This window comes from Protopterus annectens, chromosome 2.part2 (assembly GCF_019279795.1).
Source record: "Protopterus annectens isolate FY-2018-M chromosome 2.part2, PAN1.0, whole genome shotgun sequence".
NCBI lineage: Eukaryota > Metazoa > Chordata > Ceratodontiformes > Protopteridae > Protopterus > Protopterus annectens.
Genome location: NC_056730.1, coordinates 406,259,799 through 406,285,705, shown reverse-complemented (window position 1 = coordinate 406,285,705; position 25,907 = coordinate 406,259,799). Strand labels below are relative to the sequence as shown.

Here is a 25,907-nt window from a genome sequence, read left to right as displayed (position 1 = left end):
TAGACGGTTCTGCCCATGCAGTGCTCCCCCCACCCGAGGCGAGAAGCGTCCATGGTCACCGTGGTTTGGGGTGGGGCGATAGAGAAGGGGCGCCCTTCCCAGAGATCCGAGGATTGGATCCACCAGAGTAGGGACCTCCTGCAAACCTTGCCGAGGGAGATAGACGTACTTAGCGGATGTTGCAGGATGGACCATTGGACCTGCAAAGTCCATTGCAGGACCTTCATGTTTAGAAGAGCTAGAGGTGAAAGACTGATGGCTGCAGCCATGGAAGCTAGTGCCCTCAGGACCAATTCCGCTGGGGGAGCCGGGGATTGTAAGAGGGCCATCACGTGGAATGTCAAGGTTCGAAGCCTGTCCAGAGTTAGGAAGGCCCTCAACAGGTTTGTATCTAGTCTGGCCCCTATGAAATCTAAGGTTTGAATTGGTTGAAGGGAGGATTTCTTGAGAATGATTGAAATTCCCAGATGAGAGGCCAAGTGAAGGAAGTAATTCCTGGCTGAACAGAGTAGATGCCTGGTGGGGGTGGTCAGGAGCCAGTCGCCTAGGTACGGAAAGACCTGTATTCCCTGAAGCCTCAGGTGGGCCGCTACAACTGCCATCACTCTGGTGAACACCCTGGGGGCTGTGGTGAGACCAAAGGGAAGGACCCTGAACTGACAGTGGCTGGCTCCCAGCCGGAAGTGGAGAAACCTTCTGGATCGTCTGTCCATCAAAATGTGGTAGCATGCATCCTTGAGGTCTATAGAGCACATCCAGTCGTTCTCCTGCAGAGGTGGGAGAATGGATTGAATGGTGACCATCCGGAACTTTTCTTTGGCAACCGACAGGTTCAGAGTGGATAAGTCGAGGACTGGTCTTAAGTCCCCCATCTTTTTTGGCACCAGAAAGAGCCTGGAATAGAAGCCTGATCCGGACTGATCTTGGGGGATGGGCTGGATTGCTCTTTTTTCTAGCAGCTGCTTTATTTCTGTGTCTGCTGCCTCCCTTTGATTGGGTGGGACATCGGGGAGACTGCGGGGTCTGAGAGGCAGATTCACAAAGGGGACAGTGTAACCTCTGGATATGATTCGAAGCACCCAGCGATCCGTTGTAATGGACTCCCAAACTGCTAGGTGCCTCGAGAAACGCCCCCCGACTGCCTCCAGAGTGGAGCAGTTGGGTAACCCCTCAGGGCTGCTGAGCGGGCCGATCCGAAAAGGGTTTTCTCAACCCGAAATTCTTCAGTCCCCCTCTGCCGCTGGGCCGGCATTCCACCATGTCCTCCTCTGCCTCTGAAGGATGAGGGGTCCGGAGCGAAACAGAGCTGTTGAGATTTCCGGAACCACATCTTCTTTTGTCCCCTTTGGTTCCTGGAGAATGACGTCTGGGGAGCCGAGAAGCAGATCCCGACAAAGTCTTCCCGTCTTTCTCGCTCTGGACCAGCGTGTCGCGGACGGTCTTGCCAAACAGCGAAGAACCGTCAAAAGGGGCATTTGCGAAGGACGCCTTGAAGGGTTCCGCAAAGTCGCAGAGACGGAGCCAAGCATGCCACTGTAAGACAATGCCCGCTCCACTAGCTCTAGCGGCTCCTTCCGTGGCAAGGGAAAGAAGCAACCGACAAGGGAAAGAAGCCGCATAGAAGTGTTCGAAATGGACTTAAGAGTGGCCATTCGGGCTGAGAATGTTTTCTTATCCTTGGCCGACATGGACTCTGGGGGCGACCCTGCGTATTCTTTGATGAGATCCCGCTGGAGTCATATCACATGTGCCATGTAGTTCAGCGACCTTACTGAGAAGGTGGCTGAAGCAAACATCCGCTTCCCTATGCGGTCCATCGTCCGAGACTCCTTGTCGGGAGGGTGGACCGAGGAACTCTCCTGGGCTAGTTCCTTCTTGGTGGCAGCCATCACCAACATGGCATCTACTAGAGCACCCTTGCTCCAAACCGTCCTATCTGTGGGTGGACTGAGAATTTTGTCTGGTCTCTTTGGTATGGGCTCCACAGTGTCCGGTTCCTTCCATGCCCTGGTAGTGATCAGATCTACCAGGGGATCGGCGGGAGGGGACACCCAAGAGGTAGATGGGCCTGCGTCAAATGCCTTCAGAAACACAGACTCATCGGAGGAAGGTTTTTGGGCTGACCAACCCCCTCTAATACGAAGCATTTCCATAATGTCTCCGAAGGAGACGTCCTCGGGGGGTGACCTTGGGGAACCTTCCCCTTTCTCTAAGTCTGTGTCTTCTGTCAGGGACTCGGGTGAGTCCAAGTGCCTCCTCTTGCACTTACGTTTGTGAGGAACCTCTTCGGGGGGGGGGGGGCTGTCCGAGGATGCCTCACCAACCACATCCTGTTCCTCTAAGGGAACCATCTGGCTGCCCCTGGGGCCGGGTGATGGAAGGCAGGCTCGTCTGAGAGGAAGTGATGGGTGGAACCGCAGCAGGAGCCTGGGGTCTCGAGTCCCACGACAAGACCCTCTCCACAACATCAAATGCCGAAGGGGAACTGCTCTCTCTAAGATCCGAGAGCAGTCCCTTCGCATCAGAGGTGCGAACCGGAGCCGGCGCCGATGCAATCGGATCTGAAAGGCCAGTATGCTCCGACCGAGACAGAGCCGAAGACAAACTGACACCTCTGGATCCAAAGCACAGCTCACAGCTCCGAGAGCTCGGATCCAAAAATGGACCCGACAAACTCGAGGGTGTGGTCGGAGCCGAAGTAGGGTGTACTATCAGCGCCGAGCCTCCCCCTGGCTCCGATGCTGCCTGGATCAGACGACTCCGAACCCTGGAAGTGTGTCGGAGAAGGAGCAATCGGGGAGAAAAAAGGGGTCGAGCTCCCCCCCAGAGGGGGGGGGGGGTAGGCAGGAGCACTCCCATCTGCAGTTGGGCCTGGAGAAACCTACGCATCATCCAGTCCATATCTGCATCTGACAAACTCTGGGTCGATCTAGACGAGGCCACCGAGGCAGGCCTGGAGTGATGCCTTGAAGACCTCGAAGGCGACCGGGTCCCCTCCTCCTCCGGCTCCAGGGAAAAGCGGGTCGAATGGATCCAGGAAGGAGAAGGCCTGGATGCCCTAGGAGAGACTAACTGCTTAGCTGGTGGAGCCAAAGAGGAAGCTTCAGCCCGCCGCTTGTGGTGCTTCTCCTTCCTTTTCCCCCTCCTAGATTCCCTCTCCTCCTGAGCCACGGTGGGAGTGTGAGTCCCGGCCAGGGAAGCAGGGATGGAAGGCGGGACTGCTGTGGTAGCAGCCAGTGCCGCCGAGGGAGAAGAGGACGAAGCAGAGTCTAGGGGCAGAAGTCCCGCCAGAATCAGCTTCGACCTCCTATACCTCAAAGCCCTGGGGTTGAAGGCTGCACAAATTGTGCAGCCCGAAGAAAGATGGTCAACCCCAAGGCAGATAACACACCGAGTGTGCCCATCCACCAGAGATAGCTTATGGCCACATTCGGTGCATTTAGAAAAGAAGGTTTTAGGGGCCCCAGCCATAGTAATAAAGTAGGCCCATCCCACACACACACTTCACACACACAGGGAAAGGAAAGATTAGACTAACAAAAAAAAAAAAAAAAATAGAAATTTTACCAACAAGACTAGCAAGTTAACTAAAAAAGGGAAACAACACTCACTCGTCTAACGATTAAACTAAAAAACTAGATCAAAAAGGTAATATTTTTTTGAAAACTCATGAAACCCTACACCTGGAACCCGTTCTAGGTGCTTGAATAAGCCGCGGCAAACGAGATCTGGGGACAGAGAAGGATGGCAGGGGGTTATGGGTAAGGGGGAGGAGTTTGGAACTCGGATCTTAGCTGAATAAAGCTGCCGGCTCGGATCCGATTCGGATCCGATACCCACAGGTTGATGAACAAATGAAGTTAACTACTTCAGATCTCTGCTTTTCATTCTTCTAACAATAGAACTCAGAGAGATTTTCCCAGTGAAACCTTTTCCAACACTCCAAAGGAAAATGCTTGAGAGACAGAATAAAGTATAGGAGTTGACTAGAAGTATCTTGCACCAAAGGCTGGTGTGGGGGAGAAGGAGATGAACAGGAAGACCAGCAGCACTGAGGTTAATGAATAAATGCATGATTACACAGCAATAATCACATTTGCAAAATACAGCTTTGCAAGAAAAAGAGGATGAGAAAGACTGAACTTTTACTAAGTTTGTTAAATTTGTTGGTAGACTTTAAAGCATTTACTTCAAGTAAAACAATTTTTGTTCTTATTAATTTATATAAAAATATTTTGTGATACAAACTGCATGATATATAGCAGTTTTGTATATTGAGTGTCAGGGGTATTTAAATGTGGGGTGAATCTTTTCAGTACCTGTTGCATCTGTTAAATATTAAAATAAAAAAGTACTTCTTCAGTTTTAAGAAATATAGGTTTTACAGTATAACAAGAGAAGAAATGTTGTACACAAGCATGATTAATTTAATGTACAAAACCAAGAATAAATTAACATGTTGGCAATTATATATTCTGTTCTAAGTGAAATTTTCAAAGATTCCTTCATGCATCTGCAGAGATGTTAGCTTTTTTTGTCATGGCCAACTACTTTTACATGGTGAAGATTGGTCTGCAGGTGTAAGCAGTTCATCTTGGGAGTTCTGAGCATTTTTTTGCTGAGGGAAATTACAAATTTAAAGGTACAATGACAAACAGTTCAGTAGAAAATAAAATTTGAAATTAAGGAAACAGAATAAAAGACAGCAGCCTTAACACTTTAATACATTTAACAGAACAGTGTACACTTACGTTTTATTTGGAGACAGCCCCTGCACTTTTTCTAAGGGCTAAAAGGTAATGTTTTCTGAAAGCATACAAGCTGTTTTTTCACATCTGGGAGGGGAATACAGATAAAGAATAGACAACAGAGTAAAGTGGAACACAGGCTGTAAGATGTATTTTAGCATGGGTAACCTTAACTTTAAGTTAGGTAATGCCTGTGGTTACAGCTGTCAATTTGGGGAATTTGTTCTTATCTGGGAGATGAAACTTCATTTTTTGAAGATGCACATGGTTTTGTGTGCTTGACGTTAATACATTTTCAAAACACCCCCATCCACTGTTAAGTTGTTTGCTTGAGGCTTTTCATTAAAACAACAAAAAAATCTTGAAAAAATATGACAAATTCAAATGGTGGTGAGAAGAAACCACTGCATCAAAGATCAGTCTGTCAAACAATAGTGTGCAAGTAATACAAAACTAGGAAATACACATTCAAAAAACTGTCATTTTTTTAAGTGGAACAATTTTTATCATAATGGCTATGCTATCCATATTAGTTTGGAATATAACTGGCCTTACAAAAAAAGGATTTTAGGGTGGATATTCAGCAGAAAATCAGAAACAAATGAAAAGGGAATCAAAAATACTAATTGCTAGAGGAGCTCTAATAGTAACAGAGGAGGGAAAAAAGACAAGAATGGTAGGTTTGTAGTAGTGTGGTAGAAAGAAACTATTAGCAAGGGAGTAGGATTCCACTGACATGCACTTTATATTCTACTAAAAACTGTTATTATGGAGCTTTAGAAAATTTTTGGGAGAAATAATCAGTTTTCATCAAGGATTATTACTTAGAGGTGGGGACTACAATTTGATTAGCAATACTGATGATGTATCAGGGAGACTTAAAAGAGAAAATATAACAAAAGAGGGTAGATTTCTAAAGGACTTTCTTTAAAAAAATTAGAATGGAAAATGTGAAATTCGGTGATAGGAACTCAGACAGAATTTACATATTATTCCCCAAGGTACAATAACTTGGATAGACAGAACAGAAATTATACTTCACATGAACGTGCACATTTAATTGAAACCTTCAACACACACATCCATTTTGGAACAAGCACCAATAAAAGCCAAGATAAAAATGCAGGGTAATGATGTAAAAATGAGACACTGGCACTTTCCCACCTACCTGTTAAAAGGAAATGAACTTAAGAAATAGGTAGCGGAAATTATTTGAGCGTTATTAGAGAAGACAAAAATTTCTTCAGAAGTGATAGCCAGTGAGTGGGATACAAGGAAACAGAGTTTAAAAACAGGAAGAAATAAAATATATATGGTTAAGAAGTAATGGGAATTATTTAGAGGGGATGGCAAATGTTAAGGTACTGCAGAATAACAGGAATCTCTCAGAACATACAGAGGCACAACTGTAGAGTGCTAAAGAGAAAATAAAGGAGTATTTGGATAATATGCATGAGTTTAGAAAGATTGCTGTTAAGCAACTATTTTACAATAGCAACTTCAGAAAACATAAGTTTTAGCATAATGACCACAGCAACAGAAAGTAGAAAGGGTAGTTGCCAAACTTAGGGAACCCATAACAAGAAAAATGATCTGACATCCTGTAATGGTATTAGAGATATTTTCGAAATTTTATGTAAATTTGTAAAAAGCAGAGAAAAGTGGAAATTAAGGGAGAGCACAAACAGAAATTTTTATGGAAGACTTAACTATGCTAAGTTTAGAGGTAGCTGAGACTCAACAACTAACAGGTAAGATAAGAAGAGAGAAGATAAAAGCAGTCACATACAATCAATCTGCAGGAAAGTCTCCAGAAACAGATGGTATTCCTGTGGAAGATTTTGTTTAACAGTATTTTAAAAGGAGGGGAAACACCAACATCTTGGAAGAAAGGTGTTTTGACTGTATTACCTAAATACAGCAAAGACCCATCAGGCCAAGCTTCATATAGCCCCATTACAAATGTAAACCATGATTATGAAGTGTTTACATCTACACTGGCTAAAAGAATGGCAAAAGTGTTGCCAAAACTGATATGTATGGATGAATGTGGCTTTGAGTAGGGGATGCAAACATTTGACAACATTAATAGAACAATGATGATCCAGAGGGAAGCAGAATGTAAGAAAATATCTCTGTTGTTGGTGGGTTTTGATGCAGAGAAAGCATTTGACAAAGACAGCTTAGATTTTATGAGAAGGATAATGGAAGCATTTGCATTTTCTGATATAATAATCAGATTAATTAGAAGGATATACGAGGGACTGGAGGCAAAAATCAAAGTGGGAGGTTCCTCTTTGATATATTATGTTTGAACAAAGGAACCAGGCAGGGCAGTCCTCTTTCTACTTTATTTATTTTATATTTAGAGCCACTGGCAAAGAAAATAAAGGACTCAGAAATTCAAGGATACAATTGGTATTGTAATTAAGAAAAGTTGGCTGTATTTGCAGATGATATTATTTTGCACCTTATAAATCCAGGAAAAAGGATATCTCAATATTGTGGAACCTTCCGAGACAGTTTCAAGTCTCTTCTGGATATAAAATGAATGAAAATAAAAGAAAGGTTATAACCATAAATTACATACCTATGAACAAATTAGTTCAGCAATACCCATATTTATGGGGATATAAGATGAAATATTCCGGAGTATGGATTAAAAAGGCTCTTGTTATGGCAGTTGGGGATATGTGGGAAGAGACTAAACAAGAGAAAATACAAAAACTGAGAAACTGGAAGCTCTTTTTTATGGCTATGGACAGTAAGATGCAAACAGTGAAAATGTTTTCAGTCTCTTTAGTTTTGTATACAAGTCAGGCGTATTTTTAGAAAATAGAGAATAAGACGTGGATAATAATTAACAGAGAGTTGAAGGAATTTATCTGGGAGGAGAAAATAGCAAGAGTTAAGAGGGATAAGCTGACCCTTCTAATAGAATAAGGTGTTACCTGATTAGAAAGGATATTTTATAGCTACACAGTTAAGGTTCATATACACAACACAGGCAGAAGGTTATAATTCAAAGTGGAAAGGGATGGTGAAGAAGCAGGGGAAGTTAAAAAAATAGAGAAACAGTGAAATTTTGGATGCAGATCCTTAACGAGAACAACCACCAAACAGAATGTTGTATTCATAAAGTAACAAAGTACTCGAAGGACTAAGACAACACAATAATGGAGAAAGGAGATTATGCCAATAGGTATGACTGCAAGTAGTGATACAGGAAATAAGCAAGTGGGAGATGGAATTTACTTGATGAAAATAGCAAAGGAAGCAAGGTACTGGGAGCAAAATAATTAGAGAGAAAAAGTTAAGAGTGGGTTGAGACCATGAAGACATTTGGATACAGGCTAGAGAATGCCTTCCCTATCAAGGATTGATAGAGTACAGGTACAGAGAAATGTTACCTTGTAAATTGCTTTTCTGGTCTCTCTTCCCAATCTTTTCTAACCTCCTCTGGTTGACTGATATAGTTATTGTGCAGTATTTTATATGCCCTGCGAATTATCCCTATTTAATATCAGCTTTTGTTCTAGATTCACTTCCAGTGAGCAGGTCTTTCATTTAGGATTCCCCTATTCCTGTCCTCTTAAAACATTCTTGTAAACCAGATACTGTGAAAAACAGTATGTCCTTCTAAACTGTTGCTGAAACTATGTTTAGCTGAATCATCTACAGTTCTTTAGTCCCCCTCTGAATAGTGGTTTGCAAGAATCTCAAAAGCAAGTTTTAATCCACTTCCTACTGCAAACAGCTCCTTAAGTAAGAATTTTACATCAATAATGTTAATTGGTAAAATGACAAAAGATTTGCTATATTATGCCGGTACTAAAAAAGCATCTGTTTACTTAGGCATATTGATCTTCACAGTTACTCATTTAATGCTGGCAGTACTTAAATAATACTGGCAACATTTACATGTTTGCAGTGTCTTTGGTATTTTACAATTTGACCAGTTTCAGCTTTGCTCCTGTGTTTAGCAATTATTTCCTCACTCACACTCTAACCACTCCCTATGACTCATACTGGTGTCACTTAGTTGACCTGCTGGGTCTCTCTTTAAAAACAGACAGAGCATGTACAAACAGAACATATAAATTAAAATGTCACCCCACTGAGCTTGTTCCCAGATGGTTTTCCATTTTTCAGACCCTGACCACAAAGATTTCCACAGATTTTCTAATTATTCTTATGTCACCCAGACGCCAAGTTAATCCTTAAAATGCTCTCCACATGACATTAAAGATCTGCTTCTCTTTGCTGGAACTGTTAAATCACCACATTTACTGCCTTTAACTTGGCTTGATTGTTGGATCCTCAAATATATTCATTCACTATACAAAACTTTTATCAGTTTATTGTACATTAAGAAATTATGAAGCAGACACAGAAAATAATCTATTAGTAAATATAGTATAACGTTTCCAGAAAATGCTAGTGGTGCTAAAGGAGACTTCACTCATTGCAGCAGCTTTACTTTTGTTGTACATGTGAAACCTCTGACAGTGTTTGCTCACTGCTCTATCTCCACTTTTGTACTGCTAAAGCTTGAGCTACCAATGAGATAGTCATTGGTGAGCATTGCTTCTCAGCCATATCTGGATCAAACAGTCCACTTTAACTGTCACTTGCATTTGCTTCTAGAATGTCTCCTGTAAACACTATGATACCACAAACCACTACCATTGAAATCCATTATGAATGCAAACTCAATTAAAACACAACTAAAACTTCATCTATCAAATCAATGCATCTACTCCTGTATATCTCCAGGTAAATGCCATTGCAATCTTAGCTCGTCATATTATCAAGCCATTTATCTTCACTCAGAATCCTATTCCCCACAATCAGTCGTCATCAATACCCAATTAGTTTTCCCAGCATCTCCCAGTCATATCAATATTCTTGTGACACTGCTCAGCATCCTACCTCTAAACTTCTAATCTAAACCTAATGATAGCCATATACAATTGTCTCTGAACCTACTCAATAACCTCAAGTATTAACATTTTCTGTTTATCATTTCTCCCCTCGTATCAACATTTTCTGTTTATCATTTCTCCCCTCAGTTCCATTTCTTACAATTTTGTAATCACAAGATTTATTATCTGTTTTGCAAACCCACTAATGCACCTCTTCAAATGCTCAATGTTCAAAATGTACCAAACACATAAGTACCTTCTACAATGTTAAAGTTCCTTCTATTTCAAAGAATATGAGTAACTGTTTGTGTATATTACTTAATGTCTGCTCATGCATATTACTGAATGTATGTTTAAAATGTTTGTACTATGTTGGAGCTTTTTTCCCCAGGGCTCCACTGAAGAGGGGGTTTTGACCATTCCAGTTGGATAAACCTGGTAAAAATAAATAAAAATAAAAACACTGAATATTTTTTTTACTGTTCTCAGTCTTTTGGACATATATTTATTTTTTGAACCTGTGACTGCTCACCTCTAATTCCCACATTTTACTACAGTAATAGAAAACAGCACCTGGACAGCCGCGGTGGTGCAGCAGTTAGTGTTGTCGCCTCACTGCAAGAGGCTCTCTGGTTCGATCTTCGGTTGGGGTGCCTTCTGTGCTGAGTCTGCATGTCTTCCCTGTGGTCATGTGGGTTTCCTCTGGGTGCTCCGGTTTCCTCCCACATCCCTAAAGGCAAGTGGATTGGACACGCTAAAATTGGTCCTAGGTGTGTGTGTGCATGTGTGTGCCTTCTGTGGAAGGTTGGGCGCCAGGCTGGCAACTCAACACTGTAAAAACTCCACTGCCAATCATAAGCGGACAAGGTTATCCACTGTGGCGACCCCTAACCGGGAAAAAGCCGAAAGAGAGAGAGAGAATAGAAAACAGCACCTGCTTTCTGGTCTGGTCAGCCATTACACCTCATGTTGCAGGTTACTATTAAGACCATGCATAAGTACAGCTAGTGACGTTTGGCTTTATTGCCTTGAATGTGCCCAAAAAGACTTAAAAAGTCATGGGCCTGTAGAAAACATGTAGATGAAACAACTGCATGTCCTTACGGTATTCATATGCACAGATCTCATGGGCTTCCACTACAGCTGGTTTAAGGTATTACATGGTGAAGGCATGGCTTGCCCCCTTTTTGTTTTGCAGTTTTAACTGAATGGTTGGTCTGTGTGACCGTTTTACTCTTTCTTTTGGGTATATATATTTTCCTAAACAGTAAAGGAATATAATTTTCAGTACTGTAGATTTTTCTTCCTCTATGGGATTTTCTGTAGGAATAAGAAACCATTATCCAACTCACAACTACATATTCCAACAGCTAAGACAAACATCTACTGTGTCAGTCTACCCACTGTTCTTAATACAATCAGCTGTACTTTTAAGAGTTTTCCTATGTAGAATTTTCAAGATCAAAAGAAAGCCTCTGTCTTGCTCATACAGAAATATATGCATTTTCCAACAGGGAGACAGCAACATTTGCTACATTCTTCACTGCCCTTGGTGTTCTCCTGCCAATTCCTGGGATATTATATTTCCTTTTTTTCTGGGGAAACTACAATATCAATAGGATTTTTTTTATTCAACTGATAAACTATATATTCTACCAATGGGCAACAAGCAATGTTTAATCAGCTAAAATCAACCACTGTCCCTCCAACAGTTCTTAGCACTGTCTGAATTCTTCCAGTACACACTTCTCTATTTCAGCAATAAATCTGCATCCCACCCCCACACTACAGCAAACAATCCAAAAGACAGCCATGTTTAATTAGTTATTGTCTGCACTCCATGTTCCTCAGGCAATTCTCACCATAGTCTGCGATTTTCTTCTCGTGGAATTTTGTTAAACAAGAAAACCTTCAGTTGTCACACACACAGCAATGTAGGTACTTCTCCACCAGGAAAATTAATATTTTATATGCTACAGTCTGTGCTCAGTGCTCTTCAGGCAACTCTCGCACTATAGGGTAGTTAAAAATATCAAGAATTTCTGCCCCGCTTTCACACAACAAATGTCATTTAATTCAGTATGAAACAAAGTCTTGCAGACTGAATACAGCACATTAGTACAGTGATTTATGGGGTATCTTCCTCTCTATTTTAAAAAGCTTACCTTTCTTCAGTATAAAGCCGGAAACAAAAACCTTCCCGAACACGTCCTGCTCTTCCTTGTCTTTGCAAGGCACTGGCTTTGCTGACAAAGGTTTCCACTAAAGAACTCATCTGACTGTTGTCGTGATATCTAAAATAAATTACAGGATATAAAAGGTCTATAAATAACATCAATACTGAAATATAATTATTAGCTCTGCAATGCAAACCTGATTACCTAAAATGCAAACATATATTTTGTTCTAATGTCAGAAGCCTGCGTTTAAAAGCACAACAAAACTCAAGAAAATATTTTGAAAGAATAAAGTCATAATTAACAGTGATGAAAACAAGTTCAAGCATATCAACCTCATGCCACAGCACTGCCTGCACAAACAGGAGAATCAGCCTCTTCGGGACCAAAGTAAGAGGCGAAAATAAACTGACAAAAACAATTACTGCCACAAGTTAAGAAGTCTGTTGGCTCCAACAACAGAGGGTCTAAAAACCTAAGGACTGTGAAGAGGATTCATCAAAGAGGCCAATAAGACAAAAACCAGGAAAGACATTTGGCCAATGCCATTTTACAGAGAAAATGTGACTTTGGATGATAAAGAACAATGAGGTCTTTGTGAAAGATTATATAAGAAGACTGAAATGATACATGTATTTTTCTACACATAAACTGAACCAAATCCAGTGCCAATGGTGCCATAAAATGTTACATATCATTCAGCAAAGATGTCAACAACCTGGCATGCAAAATATGTATTTAAAGATATATATAAATATGATGGACAGCACTTTAATAAATGGATAATCAAAAAGACCAGGCAACTCTTCAAAACCAAGTAAAGGTATACTATCCAAAGAAACTTTAGACTTGCTTGCTCATTAATACAGCACCATATTCTGCTTATGTAATGATGATTCCTGATAAGCCTGAAGGGTTTGAATTATCCATATTCTGCTTATGTAATGATGATTCCTGATGAGCCTGAAGGGTTTGAATTATGTATATTACCTAAGTGTATTTATCAGACACTGCGGTGGTGGTGCTGCGGTAGCGTTGTCGCCTCACAGTTAGACGTGGCACGTTCGATTCTTAGAGCATCTTCTGTGTGTCGGCATGTGTGAATGGGCGTTCCTTCGCTGAAGTCGTACGTTAGGCCCGGCAAGCCAGCACATAAAACTCTACAGCCAAACATTAGCGGACCGGCGTTCCGCTGTGGCAACCTCTAACCGGGAAAAGCCGAAAGACAAGACAAGAGAGACGTAAGTGTATTTATCTCCTTCAGGCAGACGCAGTACACTACTGCACCATATTTATTTGTATGGTTTATTAGCCAACAGACTTCTTTCAGCCATACCCACATACTGTGAAGAAAACACAAAACTATATACTAACATACAAATATACAGTATATAAGAAAATAAAAGATATATGCCTACTATATCAGCTTATATGTAAGAAGACCTTCTTCAGTGAACAACCACTGAAATTTATTTGTCTTATATCGCAGTTCAACACATTCAGAAATTCTGTCTAGCACCTGGGCTTGAGGGTTTGCATGCCACTACCTAGTGCACTCTCACATCAACTGTTAGAACAGGACAGAACATCCAGTCTCACAACTTTAAAGACAGAGAAATAATTATTTAAAAAAAAAACACAAGAAAAACACAACAAAAGACTGTCTTTGTGTCAAAATAACAAATAGAAAAAAATAAACACAAAATGGTTAAAAAATGGGCACTGACTTTTTTATATTTTAAACTGATTAAGCACTTTTGTCTTTCATCACTTGAAAAACTTTATCAGACTACCATATTAAACCTAACACATTATATAGCAAATTGAAAAAAAAAATCCCTGACTTAATTAAGCCAATAAAATCAGTGTTTCAGTTTCTACAACTTTAGCATACATTTATAATGAACATTTCTACTTAATCATGGAGTTGTACAATAATTTACTAATCTGTCATCTTAGCTCCTTTACTTCTAACAAAGTCTCTGCACCACCTTCTAAGACCCATATCAACCCTGTCCAGAATAAAAAACAAAAACACTTTTTAAGATGTTGATAATTTCCCAAAGCATTATTATTATTATTATTATCATCACCAACTTTCATAACATAAACTTGTTGACAGACTACACACTGATTGTCTAACCTGCAAAAAAAAAATTTGCATGAAAAACACTGGGCAAAATTATTTTTTTTTTATTAAAGTTGAAATAATCTGGCCTGACATAATATTTATTTCCAGAATGGAAAGATCACCTAAAATATACTTGCAAAGGTCACAATTATAACACCCATATGTGCCTTTTCAATTACTTAACACTTTAGATTTGTATATGTTTTATTAAATAAATGTTTCAGATTCATACTTCTTTTATTAACAAAAGAACCTAATCCACAAAAAAACTTAAAGTATCAGGGTAGCCCTTAAAAATCTTCCAATTTATTTTTCTAATAGACTTAATTCTAAATTATTTGTATAAGCTCAGCAGATCCTGCCCACGTGTCCTGCAGAGACCTGCAATGCCAGAGAGACAAAAGGAGAGACTTTGGAGTGTTTAAGTACCATTTTTTGGTTTTTCTTGTTGCTTATTGCTATTTCCGCCTAAACGCTCATTTTCTGGCATTTATTGCTTCTCAGAACACTCATTTTACACTGAAATTGCATTTATTTGTGCCTGCACTTTAAAATACGTTGTTTGTTGTAAATTGTATTTTTAACTGTTACTGGCTTCCCACTCACGTGCGACAGCCATTACTGCACTATAAAAGTGTTTTTGCATTTGTTTCTACTGTTTTCTTGAAAAAAAAAAAAAACATAAAAATCTTGCTATTTTCCCTCCTTACTAAGCTAGAAAAGTCCAGTTTCAGATACCTGCTGATACCTGGACTGTGTTTAAGCTTCTGTGTTTGGCCACACCTTACTTGGGCAAAAAGGAAATTTCTTTGTTCACCAGTGAGAGTGGGGAGCTCTGAACAGCCCACCTGCCCTTAGAGGAGTGGTTTCTGCCCAGAAACTGTAGTTTTATTGGCCATTTTGGGCTAATTTCTATCTCTTTAATCTTTCTGATATAAAAACTGCATTTCAGCGGTTTTGAGCACTGGGCAGTACCGGTTAGCTAGGGTTAAACTACTCCCGACTCCACAAAGTCTACTCTTCAGTTTTTCCCTTGGAACTAGACAAACCTTCAACTTTAGCACTCAAACCATTCATTGTATAGCCCAGCACTTGCTTAAAACTCATAACAAGCACTAAATACCCCTAGCACTAGCCCCCCTTATACTGTCCAGAAGGACAAGGCTCTCTATTAGTCCCCACCAATCAGAAAAACAGCTCACTCTACCTATTCAGGCATGTCCAAAGGGCAGTTTCCAGTGTATACTCCAGTCCAACTGGTGAATCTGGGCATTTTGAGGCAATGTTACAACTGCCTCATGTACACAGACAACCTCCTCCTACCACCAAACACTAATATATGCGAGAGATGCAATTATACAGCCAGACTGGAGGCAAAGCTCTCTCAACCCCAGACTGTAACTGACTGTCAAGAGGAGAAGGGTAATACTTGCAACACACCACCAGTCTCACAGAGACCTAACAAACCAACCCAGGTAATAACACACAAATACACAAAAACACACTCAGAGGCTCTAAATAAAAATCTGCAAAAGCAACAGAGACCTCCAAAACAGACATCCAAGCAACCTCCGCAATCCATCACCAATCATGAAACACATACTTCACATAATCAGTGTGCCACGCAGTCACAGCCCTTAAGGCAAAATAACATACCCAACACACTGGTGACTTTATAGTCAGGCACACTGATGGCCCACTAACTACGCTGGACAAGGAGAAAGTTACAGTTAGCTGCCTGTTGGGCGCCGGGATCCGCCACATAACACAAGCACTCAGGTCACTCCAGAACAAGTACAAATACAACTCTGTCATTGTACATGTTGGTGTGAATTACCTGAGACGTACCTCCCTGGACTACATGAAAAGAGACACGGAAGAGCTCTTTGATCATGTAGCCCAGGCAGGTATGACCCTGACCCTGAGTAGCATCCTGCCTCACCAAGCATGATGCCACGGTATAAAGAAAAAATGATCAACTTCGACAATTGGCTAAGTTTCTGGTGTCATTCAAAGGGGATCCAGTATCTGTCTGCCTGGGATGACATGCTCAACAAGCCACGTTGCTTCGCAAGAGATGGCTTGCACTTGTCACCCTTAGGCTTTTGAATACTGGCAAAGGCTCCTGCCGCCCCCATAGTGCCTTTTTTAGGCAAGGTTCAAAAGATAAACCCACCACCGTAAATAGCACAAGTAACCAAAAACTAAGGGTAATGCTACTCAACGACAGAAGTCTAAACCTCAAAATGCATGCACTCAAGGCACTCCTCAGTATGGAGAACACTGATATCTGTGCAGTAACAGAAACCTGGTTTAAGGCTCCAGAGAGCACCCTAGCACTACCAGGCTATAACTCATACCATACCTTTCGGCCACAGAACCAAGACCGAAACACAAAAGGCGGAGGTGTATCCATATTCATCAAGGATACTCACACCTCCAGGTTAGTGGCTAACACAGAAGGCCTCTGGCTAACGAAGTTTGCAGATGACTGCAAACTAGGAGACATAGTCAAGTCCCCAAATGATGTGGACATCCTACAGAAGGGTCTCACTGAGACAGAACCCTGGTGTCAAAGCCATGGCCTCAAGCTCAATGCCAAAAAGTGCAGTGTCATCCCCTTTGGTAAAAAAGTACAGTTTTGTACCTACCATAAATGTAGATGTTCGAGGATCCACATTGCTGCAGTCCTAACAATTGGGTAGTCCGCTGTCCAGTCGGCCCGAATACCAAAGTATATGGCTGACGTCGGTCAGGGCGCATTAGACTGACGTCAGTACGTCAGGGTACTAATGCGCATGACCGACGTCATATCCTCAGTCTTTTCTTGCCCCAGATGTCAGAAGACCCTAAAAAGACAAGGCCCAATATACCTGCACAAAAAATATGTACAATATATACAAAATTATCAGCATATAACCTCACCTACACAACCACCCCTAAACAGAGAGGGGAAGGAGGGAGGGTAAATTGGACTGCAGCAATGTGGATCCTCGAACATCTACATTTATGGTAGGTACAAAACTGTACTATGTTCTTCATTCCACATTGCTGCAGTCCTAACAATTGGGTAGAATCCCAAAGCAGAGGTAAGGGAGGCTGGCAAATCATAAAGAAGCAGGAGCTGACAACATGCCTTGCAAAACAGCTGTGGCAAAACCAGCCCTAGACTTAGAGTAGAGAGGAAGGTGATAATGCTTAGAGAAAGTATGCACTGAACTCCAAGTAGCTGCCTCCAAAATATCCTTAGTTGCCACCCCTTAGAAATGCTGTTGAAGTGGCAGTAGCCCTAGTGGAATGAGGCCTAATCCCAGCTGGAATCTCCTTGCCATGATGGGAATAACAAAATGCAATGCAAAACCCAATCCACCTAGAAATAGTTTGTTTTGACACAGGCTTGCCCTCATGAACTCAAAGCAAAAGAAACAAACAACTGCTGAGACTGCCTAAAATCCTTAGTCCTGCTTAAATAATAATGCAATTGCCTGTGTACATCTAAAGTGTGCAAAATCTTTTCCCCTTTATTTTGGGGGTCTGCATAAAAAGTAGGCAAATGAATAGTTTGGTTTAAAGCCACACTAGAAACCACCTTAGGCATAAAGGAAGGATTAGTACGTAATGATACCCTATCCTTATGGAAAATCACAAAGGGCTCTACTGCCATAAGGGCCTGCAACTCAGACACCCTTCTTGCAGAAGTAATAGCCAACAGAAAAGCAGTCTTCCATGACAAGTATTTCAATTCAGCAGTAGCCGCAGGCTCAAAAGGTTGTAGAGTAAGTTTTTCCAACACAAAATTGAGATCCCAAGCAGGAGTAGGAGCTCTACGTGGGGTCTTATATTCTTTGCCCCTCTAAGAAACTGCTTGAACAAAGGATGCGAAAACAATGGTGGGTCACAATCATAGTGAGCTGAAATTGCTGCAGCATGAATCTTAATGGAAGAGAAGGACAAACCTTTGTCCAATAACTCAGTAAGATATTGAAGAGCCACACTCAAATTAGGCTCAGAAATCTCCAAATTCTTTGCTGTACTCCAAAATAAAAATCTCTTCCATTTTTCTGTACACTTTCCTTGTACTAGGTCTTCTAGCTTCCATAATCACATTTAAAACTTGTTGAGGAAGTTGAGACCTGCTGTGTTTCAACACAGAATATGCCAGGCTGTTAGATGAAGAGAGTGAAGCTTGACATTGAGCAGATGACCGTCCTTCTGAGATAACAGATGTGGAATCAAAGGTAAAGGCCATGGAGGCTTCCTTACCAGACTCCTTAGTAGTGGGTACCAGTGTTGCCGAGGCCAATCTGGAGCTATTAAAATCATCCTTGGCTTGTCTTGTCTGACCTTTAATAGCACCTTTGGAAGAAGAGACAGAGGTGGAAAGGCATACACATGAAGATTTTTCCAACTGAAAGACAGAGCATCCACTTTCCAAGCTGTGTGATGAAACCCCTTTGTGCAAAACTTTGGCAGCTGGTGGTTTAGTGGAGAAGCGAACAGATCTATGTCTGGAGTTCCCCATGACACTGTCAATTTCTGAAATACATGAAGATCCAGTTTCCACTCGTGGGGATCCATGATTTGTCTGCTTAACACATCTGCTAAGGAGTTCTGTGCTCCCGGCAGAAACCTTGCCTGAAGAGTTAGTTGCAAGCTTAGCCCAGTCTCCCATAAAATCATTGCTTGCCTGCATAGAGGATAAGAATGTGTTCCCCCTTGCTTGTTGATGTACCACATGACAGTTGTGTTGTCTGTTAGAATCAACACCTGCCCTGGAAGAAGTAACTCCTTGAAAGCCATTAATGCAAACTGGACTGCTAACATCTCCTTCATGTTGATATGTAGATGCTGTAGTCTGGCAGGCCACTTGTCTTGTATCCACTTTCCATTTAGATGAGCTCCCCAAGCAATGTCCGAGGCATCTGTCGTTAAAATCTGACTCGCCTCTGGCCGGGTCACAGAGAGTCCCTTGTTTAGGTGACATTCCTGAGCCCACCACAAAAATTCTTTCTGAAGGCAAGGTATTATTTGAATGACAGTGTCCAAATCCTGGCAGTGCTGTGTCCATACATTTTTGAGATACCATTGTAGCTTCCTCATATGCAGTTTGGCATTGGGAAGCACCAGAATACAAGATGCCATGAACCCTAATGCTTGAAGGACTGTCCTTGCAGTCAGCACGGACTGATGAGATAGTTGATGGAAGTAAAGTGATAGACTCTTTTGTTTGTCCGGGGTTAAAAAGGCCATCTGGGCTGCTGTATTCAGTCTCACACCCAGAAAGCACATGTCTTGAGAGGGTACTAGACTGGACTTTATTTCGTTCACAGAATACCCTAGGCATCTTAGCACTGCTATAACATATTCCAGATGCTGTAGAAGGTCTTCCTTTTCTTGAGCCAGAATCAGGCAGTCGTCCAAGTAAGGATAGATTTGAATTCCTTTTAGCCTGAAGTAAGCTATCACTGGAGCCAGAACCTTTGTGAATACTCTGGGCAGTAGATAAGCCAAAGGGCAATGCAGAGAACTGATAATGAGAATTTCCAGCTCGAAACCGCAGATACTTCCTGCAACTTAGCCTTATAGGCACATGAAGGTAAGCTTCCTTGAGATCTAAAGTTACCATCCAGTGATCTTTGCCCAGCAGAGGTAAAAGCTGTTGTAACGTCAACATCTTGAACTTGGGAATGTCCAGATAAGTGTTGAGGATAGATAAATCCAAAATTGGTCTCCACGTGTTCCCCTTCTTTGGTACGAGGAACAGGCGAGAATAAAATCCGAGGCCCCTTTCTGATACAGGGACTGGCTGAATGGCCCCTATCCGGAGTAACTGAGAAATTTGCTTGTGAGCCTCTTTTCTTTGTGGAGGAGGAACGTCTGGCATGCCTTTGAAAGGGGGCAATGTATGGAAATAAAACCTGTAACCATGGTGAATGATATCCAACACCCATCTGTCCTGAGTAATTAAATCCCAATTTTCTTTGAAAAGAGACAGTCTTCCTCCCAAAGGAGCTGCCAGACGAGAATCTACTGGCAGCTGAAAAGGCAGGTCATTGGGTCTGTTTACGAAAGGACTGACCCCTGCCCTCACCAGAAGTCTGAGCAGGTGAACTCCCTGTTCTAGGCCTAAAAGAACCTTGAGCTCTGCCCCTACCACGTCTAGACCTACCCCTAGACCGGGAATCATAAGCAGGATATGTCCACCCCTTAGCAGGCCAATTTCTACTAAACTTCGGTGGCTGCACCTGCAAAAAATCTTTAACAGTTTGCATAGACTTAGCTTTGTCCTCCATTTTCTTTAAAACTGCTTCCACAGGCGAACCAAACAACACATCAGACTGTAAAGGAGCATCCAAAATCCTTGTCTTAACATGCTCAGCTAAATTCTGATCCCTCAACCAGGCATGCCTGCGAAGAACAGAACTAGTGGCAGCCACCCTCGAGGAGGCCTGTACAGCATCAAAACCACATTGCAAAGAATGCTTACCCACTTGTTCAGACACATGAACTAAATCCAGCAACTCTTTACACTCAATACCTTCCGCCAAAGCATCCACCTTAGATTTCAATTGTGAAAGGAGATAATTTTGATATTTTAGCATGTGAAACTGACAATTCAACGCCCTCATGGCTAAAGTGGAAGAAGTATACACTTTCTTTCCCCATCTATCCAAAGCCCTTGCCTCTTTATCAGTGGGAACAGGATTTTTAACAACAGAGGCCTTAACACCTTTAGGTCCTTGAGAAACAGTCTCGGGTCTGCCCTAGGACTCTTAAAAGATACTTATGAGCTTCAGGCACCCTATAGTACCTATCAGGTTTAACAGGAGCAGGAGGCAAGGAATCAGGGTTCAGGAAGCCTCTGCAAAAACATCTTCTACCACTTTCATCACAGGAGGGATAGCTAAGGGCCTATGCTGGGGTTAAAACAAGAATTCCCTAAGCCTTTTCCTAGAATCAGAGTAATCTTGGCCTTCCCATTTAAAGTGCTCCCTCATGGAATGCAGAGTCTCTGAAAATGAGAAATCCTCAGGAGGAGAAGCTGTAGGAGTGGAATCATCCACATCAGAATCAGAATAAGGAGGATACTCCTGCAAGTCTTCTGCAGAAGACTCAGAAGCCTCTGAACACTGTTCAAAACTCTCAAACTCAGGTTCCACCCTAGGCCTCTTATCAGGAGGGGGCATAGAACCTCTAATCATAGTAATCAAATCTTCTGCCATTTTAAGCATATGTTTCTTAGGCACAGAACCTGAAATGCTAGGAGAAGCCCCCACTGAAGCTAAACTTGGCCTACCTTTCAAGGAAGTTTTGGAAACAGAAGGAGAGGCTCTAACTACCTTAGGAAGAGAGGGAAGAACAGTTACCTGAGAAGCCCCCTCAGCCTGGCCTACCTCCTGAGAAGGCACATCCTGCAACAGTAAAGTTTCTGCCTGAGACTCCAAAGAAACTCCTGGCAAAACCTCTGGCTCCACTGAGCCTACTAAAGAACCGACGTCTGGGACTGCCGGTTCATCAACCCTAGGTTTCACTGTTTTGTCCTTGCGCTTTTTGGACGAAGCGGGCGTCGGAGCATCCGACGGCATTTTATAATTACAACGCTTCCCAAACACTAACCTGGCACAGTCTAACCGTCTCTTAATCGTGCGTTTGTTAAATCTAGCACAAGAGCGGCATCCAACAACGTCGTGCTCAGGCCCTAAACAAGGTATACACAAGGTATGGTAATCCCTATGAGGTATCTGTTTCCCACAAGAAATACAGTTATTCACTTTTTCTGACATCCGGTTAAATACTGAGGCAAGAAAAAACCAAAATGTTCCCCAACGGGGTACTTAGCCAACTTTGATTCGGTCTGAAACTCCGACTTCAGAAAATTTCAGAACGCCAACCTGCACTCGCAAAATTGCTTCTGCATCGGACCATGCGGCAAAAAAAGACTGAGGATATGACGTCGGTCATGCGCATTAGTACCCTGACGTACTGACGTCAGTCTAATGCGCCCTGACCGACGTCAGCCATATACTTTGGTATTCGGGCCGACTGGACAGCGGACTACCCAATTGTTAGGACTGCAGCAATGTGGAATGAAGAACATCTCTGTACCTATGAACTACCACATAGGCAGCAATCTACTTAACACCAAATGCATGATAAGAGACCTTGGAACCCAGGTGGACAGTAGTCTCTCCTTTGATAGTCACATCGCCACCGTAGTCAGGAAGTCCTTCTACATGGCACACCTCATCATAAAAGGGTTCTCATCCAGGAAAAAAGAGGTCATTGTTCCCCTCTACTCGTCACTCATTAGATCCATTATAGAGTACAACGCCCCTTTTGGAATGTACCCCACAAGACATCTGCAGCAGCTGGAAAGGCCACAGAAGTACCTCACAAAGAGGATTACTGGCCTCAAACAAATGCCCTACACTGATCGCCTCAAAAAACTCCAGCTTTACTCCGTAGCATATCGCCTACTCCGAGGTGATCTCTGCCTAACATATAAAGCTATGTCAAACCCAGAGCTGTTGGACATGCTACACCTAAAGAAATCCCAATCCCTCTGAGCTACACCCTCTAGGGACCTAAACCTTGTCACCACAATAAACAGGACACGCTGGAGGGATAGATTCCTGTCCCAGAGACTTCCTATACTCTGGAACAAGCTACCCATCTATGTCAAGCAAAGTTCTTCATTAGCACTCTTCAAGAAAAATCTTGATGAGTGGATGGGAAACAGGAAATACACCCCGGGGATCACTTCTGTGTCTCTGCTGGACAGTGACACAGGAAAATAACTTTCTTGGATGGTGTAAGCTATGGAACCTTGCTGGCTAGGCTTACGTAGGCCCTTGGGCTGATAGCCTAATACCTACCTATGAATCTAAGTGTAACTAACAATGGGCAAAACTGCAGTCCAAATTGTAGCTTGCTACAGATCACCCACCATGACCCAGGACCCCCATTCTGCATTTCTGGAGACACTGGGAAATACGAAGGTCCTATGAAACACCCTAATACTGGGTGATTTCAACTACCCAAACATTAACTGGGAAAACTACTCAAGTACTAACTCCCTTGCCCAACGCTTCCTAGAATTTATAAACTCAAACACCCTGGATCAATTGGTCAACACCCCCACCAGAGGGAACAACATATTGGACCTGGTCATCACCAACATGGGTGACCGGTGTTCCACACCTTATGTCAACCCCTCACTGGTTAGATCAGACCATAGACTAATCACTCTGAATATTCACATTCCGCCCCCAACCCCAATCAAGGAAACCACAGTGAAAAACTTCAAAAGCAAACCACATTGTTTAAGACCAAGGTGGAAAGGTTCACAGCCCCCACGCCAATGGACAATGCTGTCCAGGCTGCTGAAACCTATACAAAGACACTCTATGATCATCTGCAGGAATGCATGGTTCGTGTTATCCCAAGTAAGACCAAGACTCACTTCTCCAAGAAAAGGAAACCAGTCTGGTGGACCCCTGCCATAAACAGGCTCTACAACAGAAGGAGGAAACTAGTACAGATAAGAGCAAAATCCCTAGAAGGATCAGTATCAGCAAGAAACTACGATCCCCCATTAAATCATCCAAGGCTAGCTTCGAAACAAAAATTGCCAAGGACTCCAAAGATAACCACAAATCGTTCTTTAGCTATGTCAAGAACCTAAGTGGAAACTCTCAGATCTGCTCTGAGATGTTGCAGAATGGCACAAAATGCACTGAACCGACTGATATTGCCAACATTTTGGCAGACAGATTCAGTGCAAACTTCACACCCATCTCACCCCCTAAACGGCCCATAACCATACCAGAAGAATGTAAGGCCCCGGCAATCACCGACACACAGGTTACAACAGCCCTATCCAAAGAAAAAACACAGCCACAATGAGACCGGACGGTGTCCCAGGCTGTGTCTTACAAGAGCTCCAAAATGAACTAACCCCTCACCTAAACACACACTCAAACTCAGCCTCTCTAGAGGTTATGTACCCACAGTGTGGCGCACAGCAACAGTTATCCCATTCCACAAAGGTGGAGCCACAACGAACCCCGGGAACTATCACCCTATAAGCCTGACTAGCATGGTCTGTAAGGCTATGGAGCGCATAATCATGGAACTCATTAACAGAGACATTGGGAACCTCCAAACTTTGGACCCCACCCAGTTTGGCTTTGCTAAGGGCAGATCATGCCTCCTAAACCTGGTGGACTTCTTTGAGACAGTTACTAAAGCATTAGATGAGGGTAAGGAGGTTCACACAGCCTACCAAGACCTCACAAAGGCTTTTGATACCATTCCCCATTCTGGTATTAGAGACAAACTCATCAACCTGAACATTAATCTCTACATCACAAGATGGGCTGCAAACTGGCTCATGGACAGAACCCACGCAGTGAGAGTTGCAGACTCTAGGTCCGACTCTGATCTGGTTACAAGTGGCGTCCCCCAGGGCTCAGTCCTAGGACCCCTCCTGTTCAGTATATACTTCTCAGAGGTACAGGCAAGCACAGGAGGACTTTTGCTGACCAGGTTCGCAGACGACTGCAAACTAGGGGCCATAACTGATTCTCCAGCTGATACAGACACTCTCCAGAAGGGTCTCACTGAGTTGGATACCTGGTGTCAAAATCATGGCCTCAAGCTGAATGCCAAAAAAGTGCATAGTCATCCCCTTTGGAAAAAACAAAGTGCCCGCAAACTACCACATAGGTGATAGTCCCCTAAATACAGAAAAATTAATAAAGGATCTGGGGACCCAAGTAGATGGCAATCTCTCCTTTGGTAATCATATTACCAAGGTGGTTAGAAAATACTTCTATGTGGCCCACCTAATCTCAAAAGGGTTCACAACCAGAACAAAGGAGGTTATTGTGCCTCTCTACTCATCACTTATTAGACCCATTATAGAATACAATGCCCCATTTGGGATGTACCTTACAAGACACCTGCAACAGCTGGAAAGACCGCAAAAGTACCTCACCAAGAAGATTACTGGCCTCAAACAGATGATCTATGAAGCTGGACTACAGAAACTCCAGCTGTACTCGGTTGCATACCACTTACTCAGAGGTGATCTCTGCTTTACAAACAAGGCAATGTACAACCCAGAATTGATGGATATGCTCCACCTAAAAAAAAAAACAAATCCTTGAGAGCCACATGCTCTAGGGATATAAATCTTATCACAACGATAAATAGGACATGCTGGAGGGATAGATTCCTAACCCAGAGACTCCCCGTGCTTTGGAACAAGATTCCAATATACAACAGGCAGAGCCCCTCATTAGCACTCTTCAGGAGAAACCTTGACGGGTGGATGGGAAACAAAAAATTTAGCCTGGGAGTCACTGCAGTGGCTCTGCTGGACAGAGGCGCAGGGAACTAATGGCTCTGCTGGTCAGAGGAGCAGGGAACTAATCCAATGGGGTGGCGAAAGCCAACACACACTGGCTAAGCTTATAAATGCCCTTGGGCAGATAGCCTAGTACTTATCTATGAACCTATATAGTAACAACATTGCTTTCGCCTAAATATTTTGTAATCCAACAGCACTGTCTAGTGACTTTTCACTTATTACTTGCAATATTATTAATGTTTTAGGATTAATGAGTTAGTTTGATAAAAAATGAAAGTGCTTAATACGTTTAAAATAAAAAAGTAAATGTCTGTTTTATAGGATTTTGTGTTTTTATTTTTACATTTGTTATTGGCTATTTTTACACAAAGATTTTAGGCAATGCCAATCTGATAAACCTTCCAACATAGTAAATTGTACACAAGATAAACTAAAGGTGCTACTGCTCAATGCTAGGAGTCTCGACAAGAAGCACCACTCTCTGGAAGCTCTCCTCACCCTGGAGAATGCTGACATCTCTGCAGTTACTGAGATGTGGTTTAAAGCCATGGA

At 42.4% G+C, this 25,907-nt stretch overlaps 1 protein-coding gene across 1 annotated transcript in view; it reads right to left on the bottom strand.

Moving 5' to 3' along the window:
- Positions 1-25,907, bottom strand: part of DHX29 (DExH-box helicase 29) — a 1,644,099-nt gene that overhangs the window by 381,212 nt on the left and 1,236,980 nt on the right. The window contains exon 20 of the mRNA XM_044064425.1: positions 11,839-11,967. Within this exon, the coding sequence (XP_043920360.1) occupies positions 11,839-11,967 (129 nt within the window). The remainder of the gene's footprint in view (positions 1-11,838; positions 11,968-25,907) is intronic.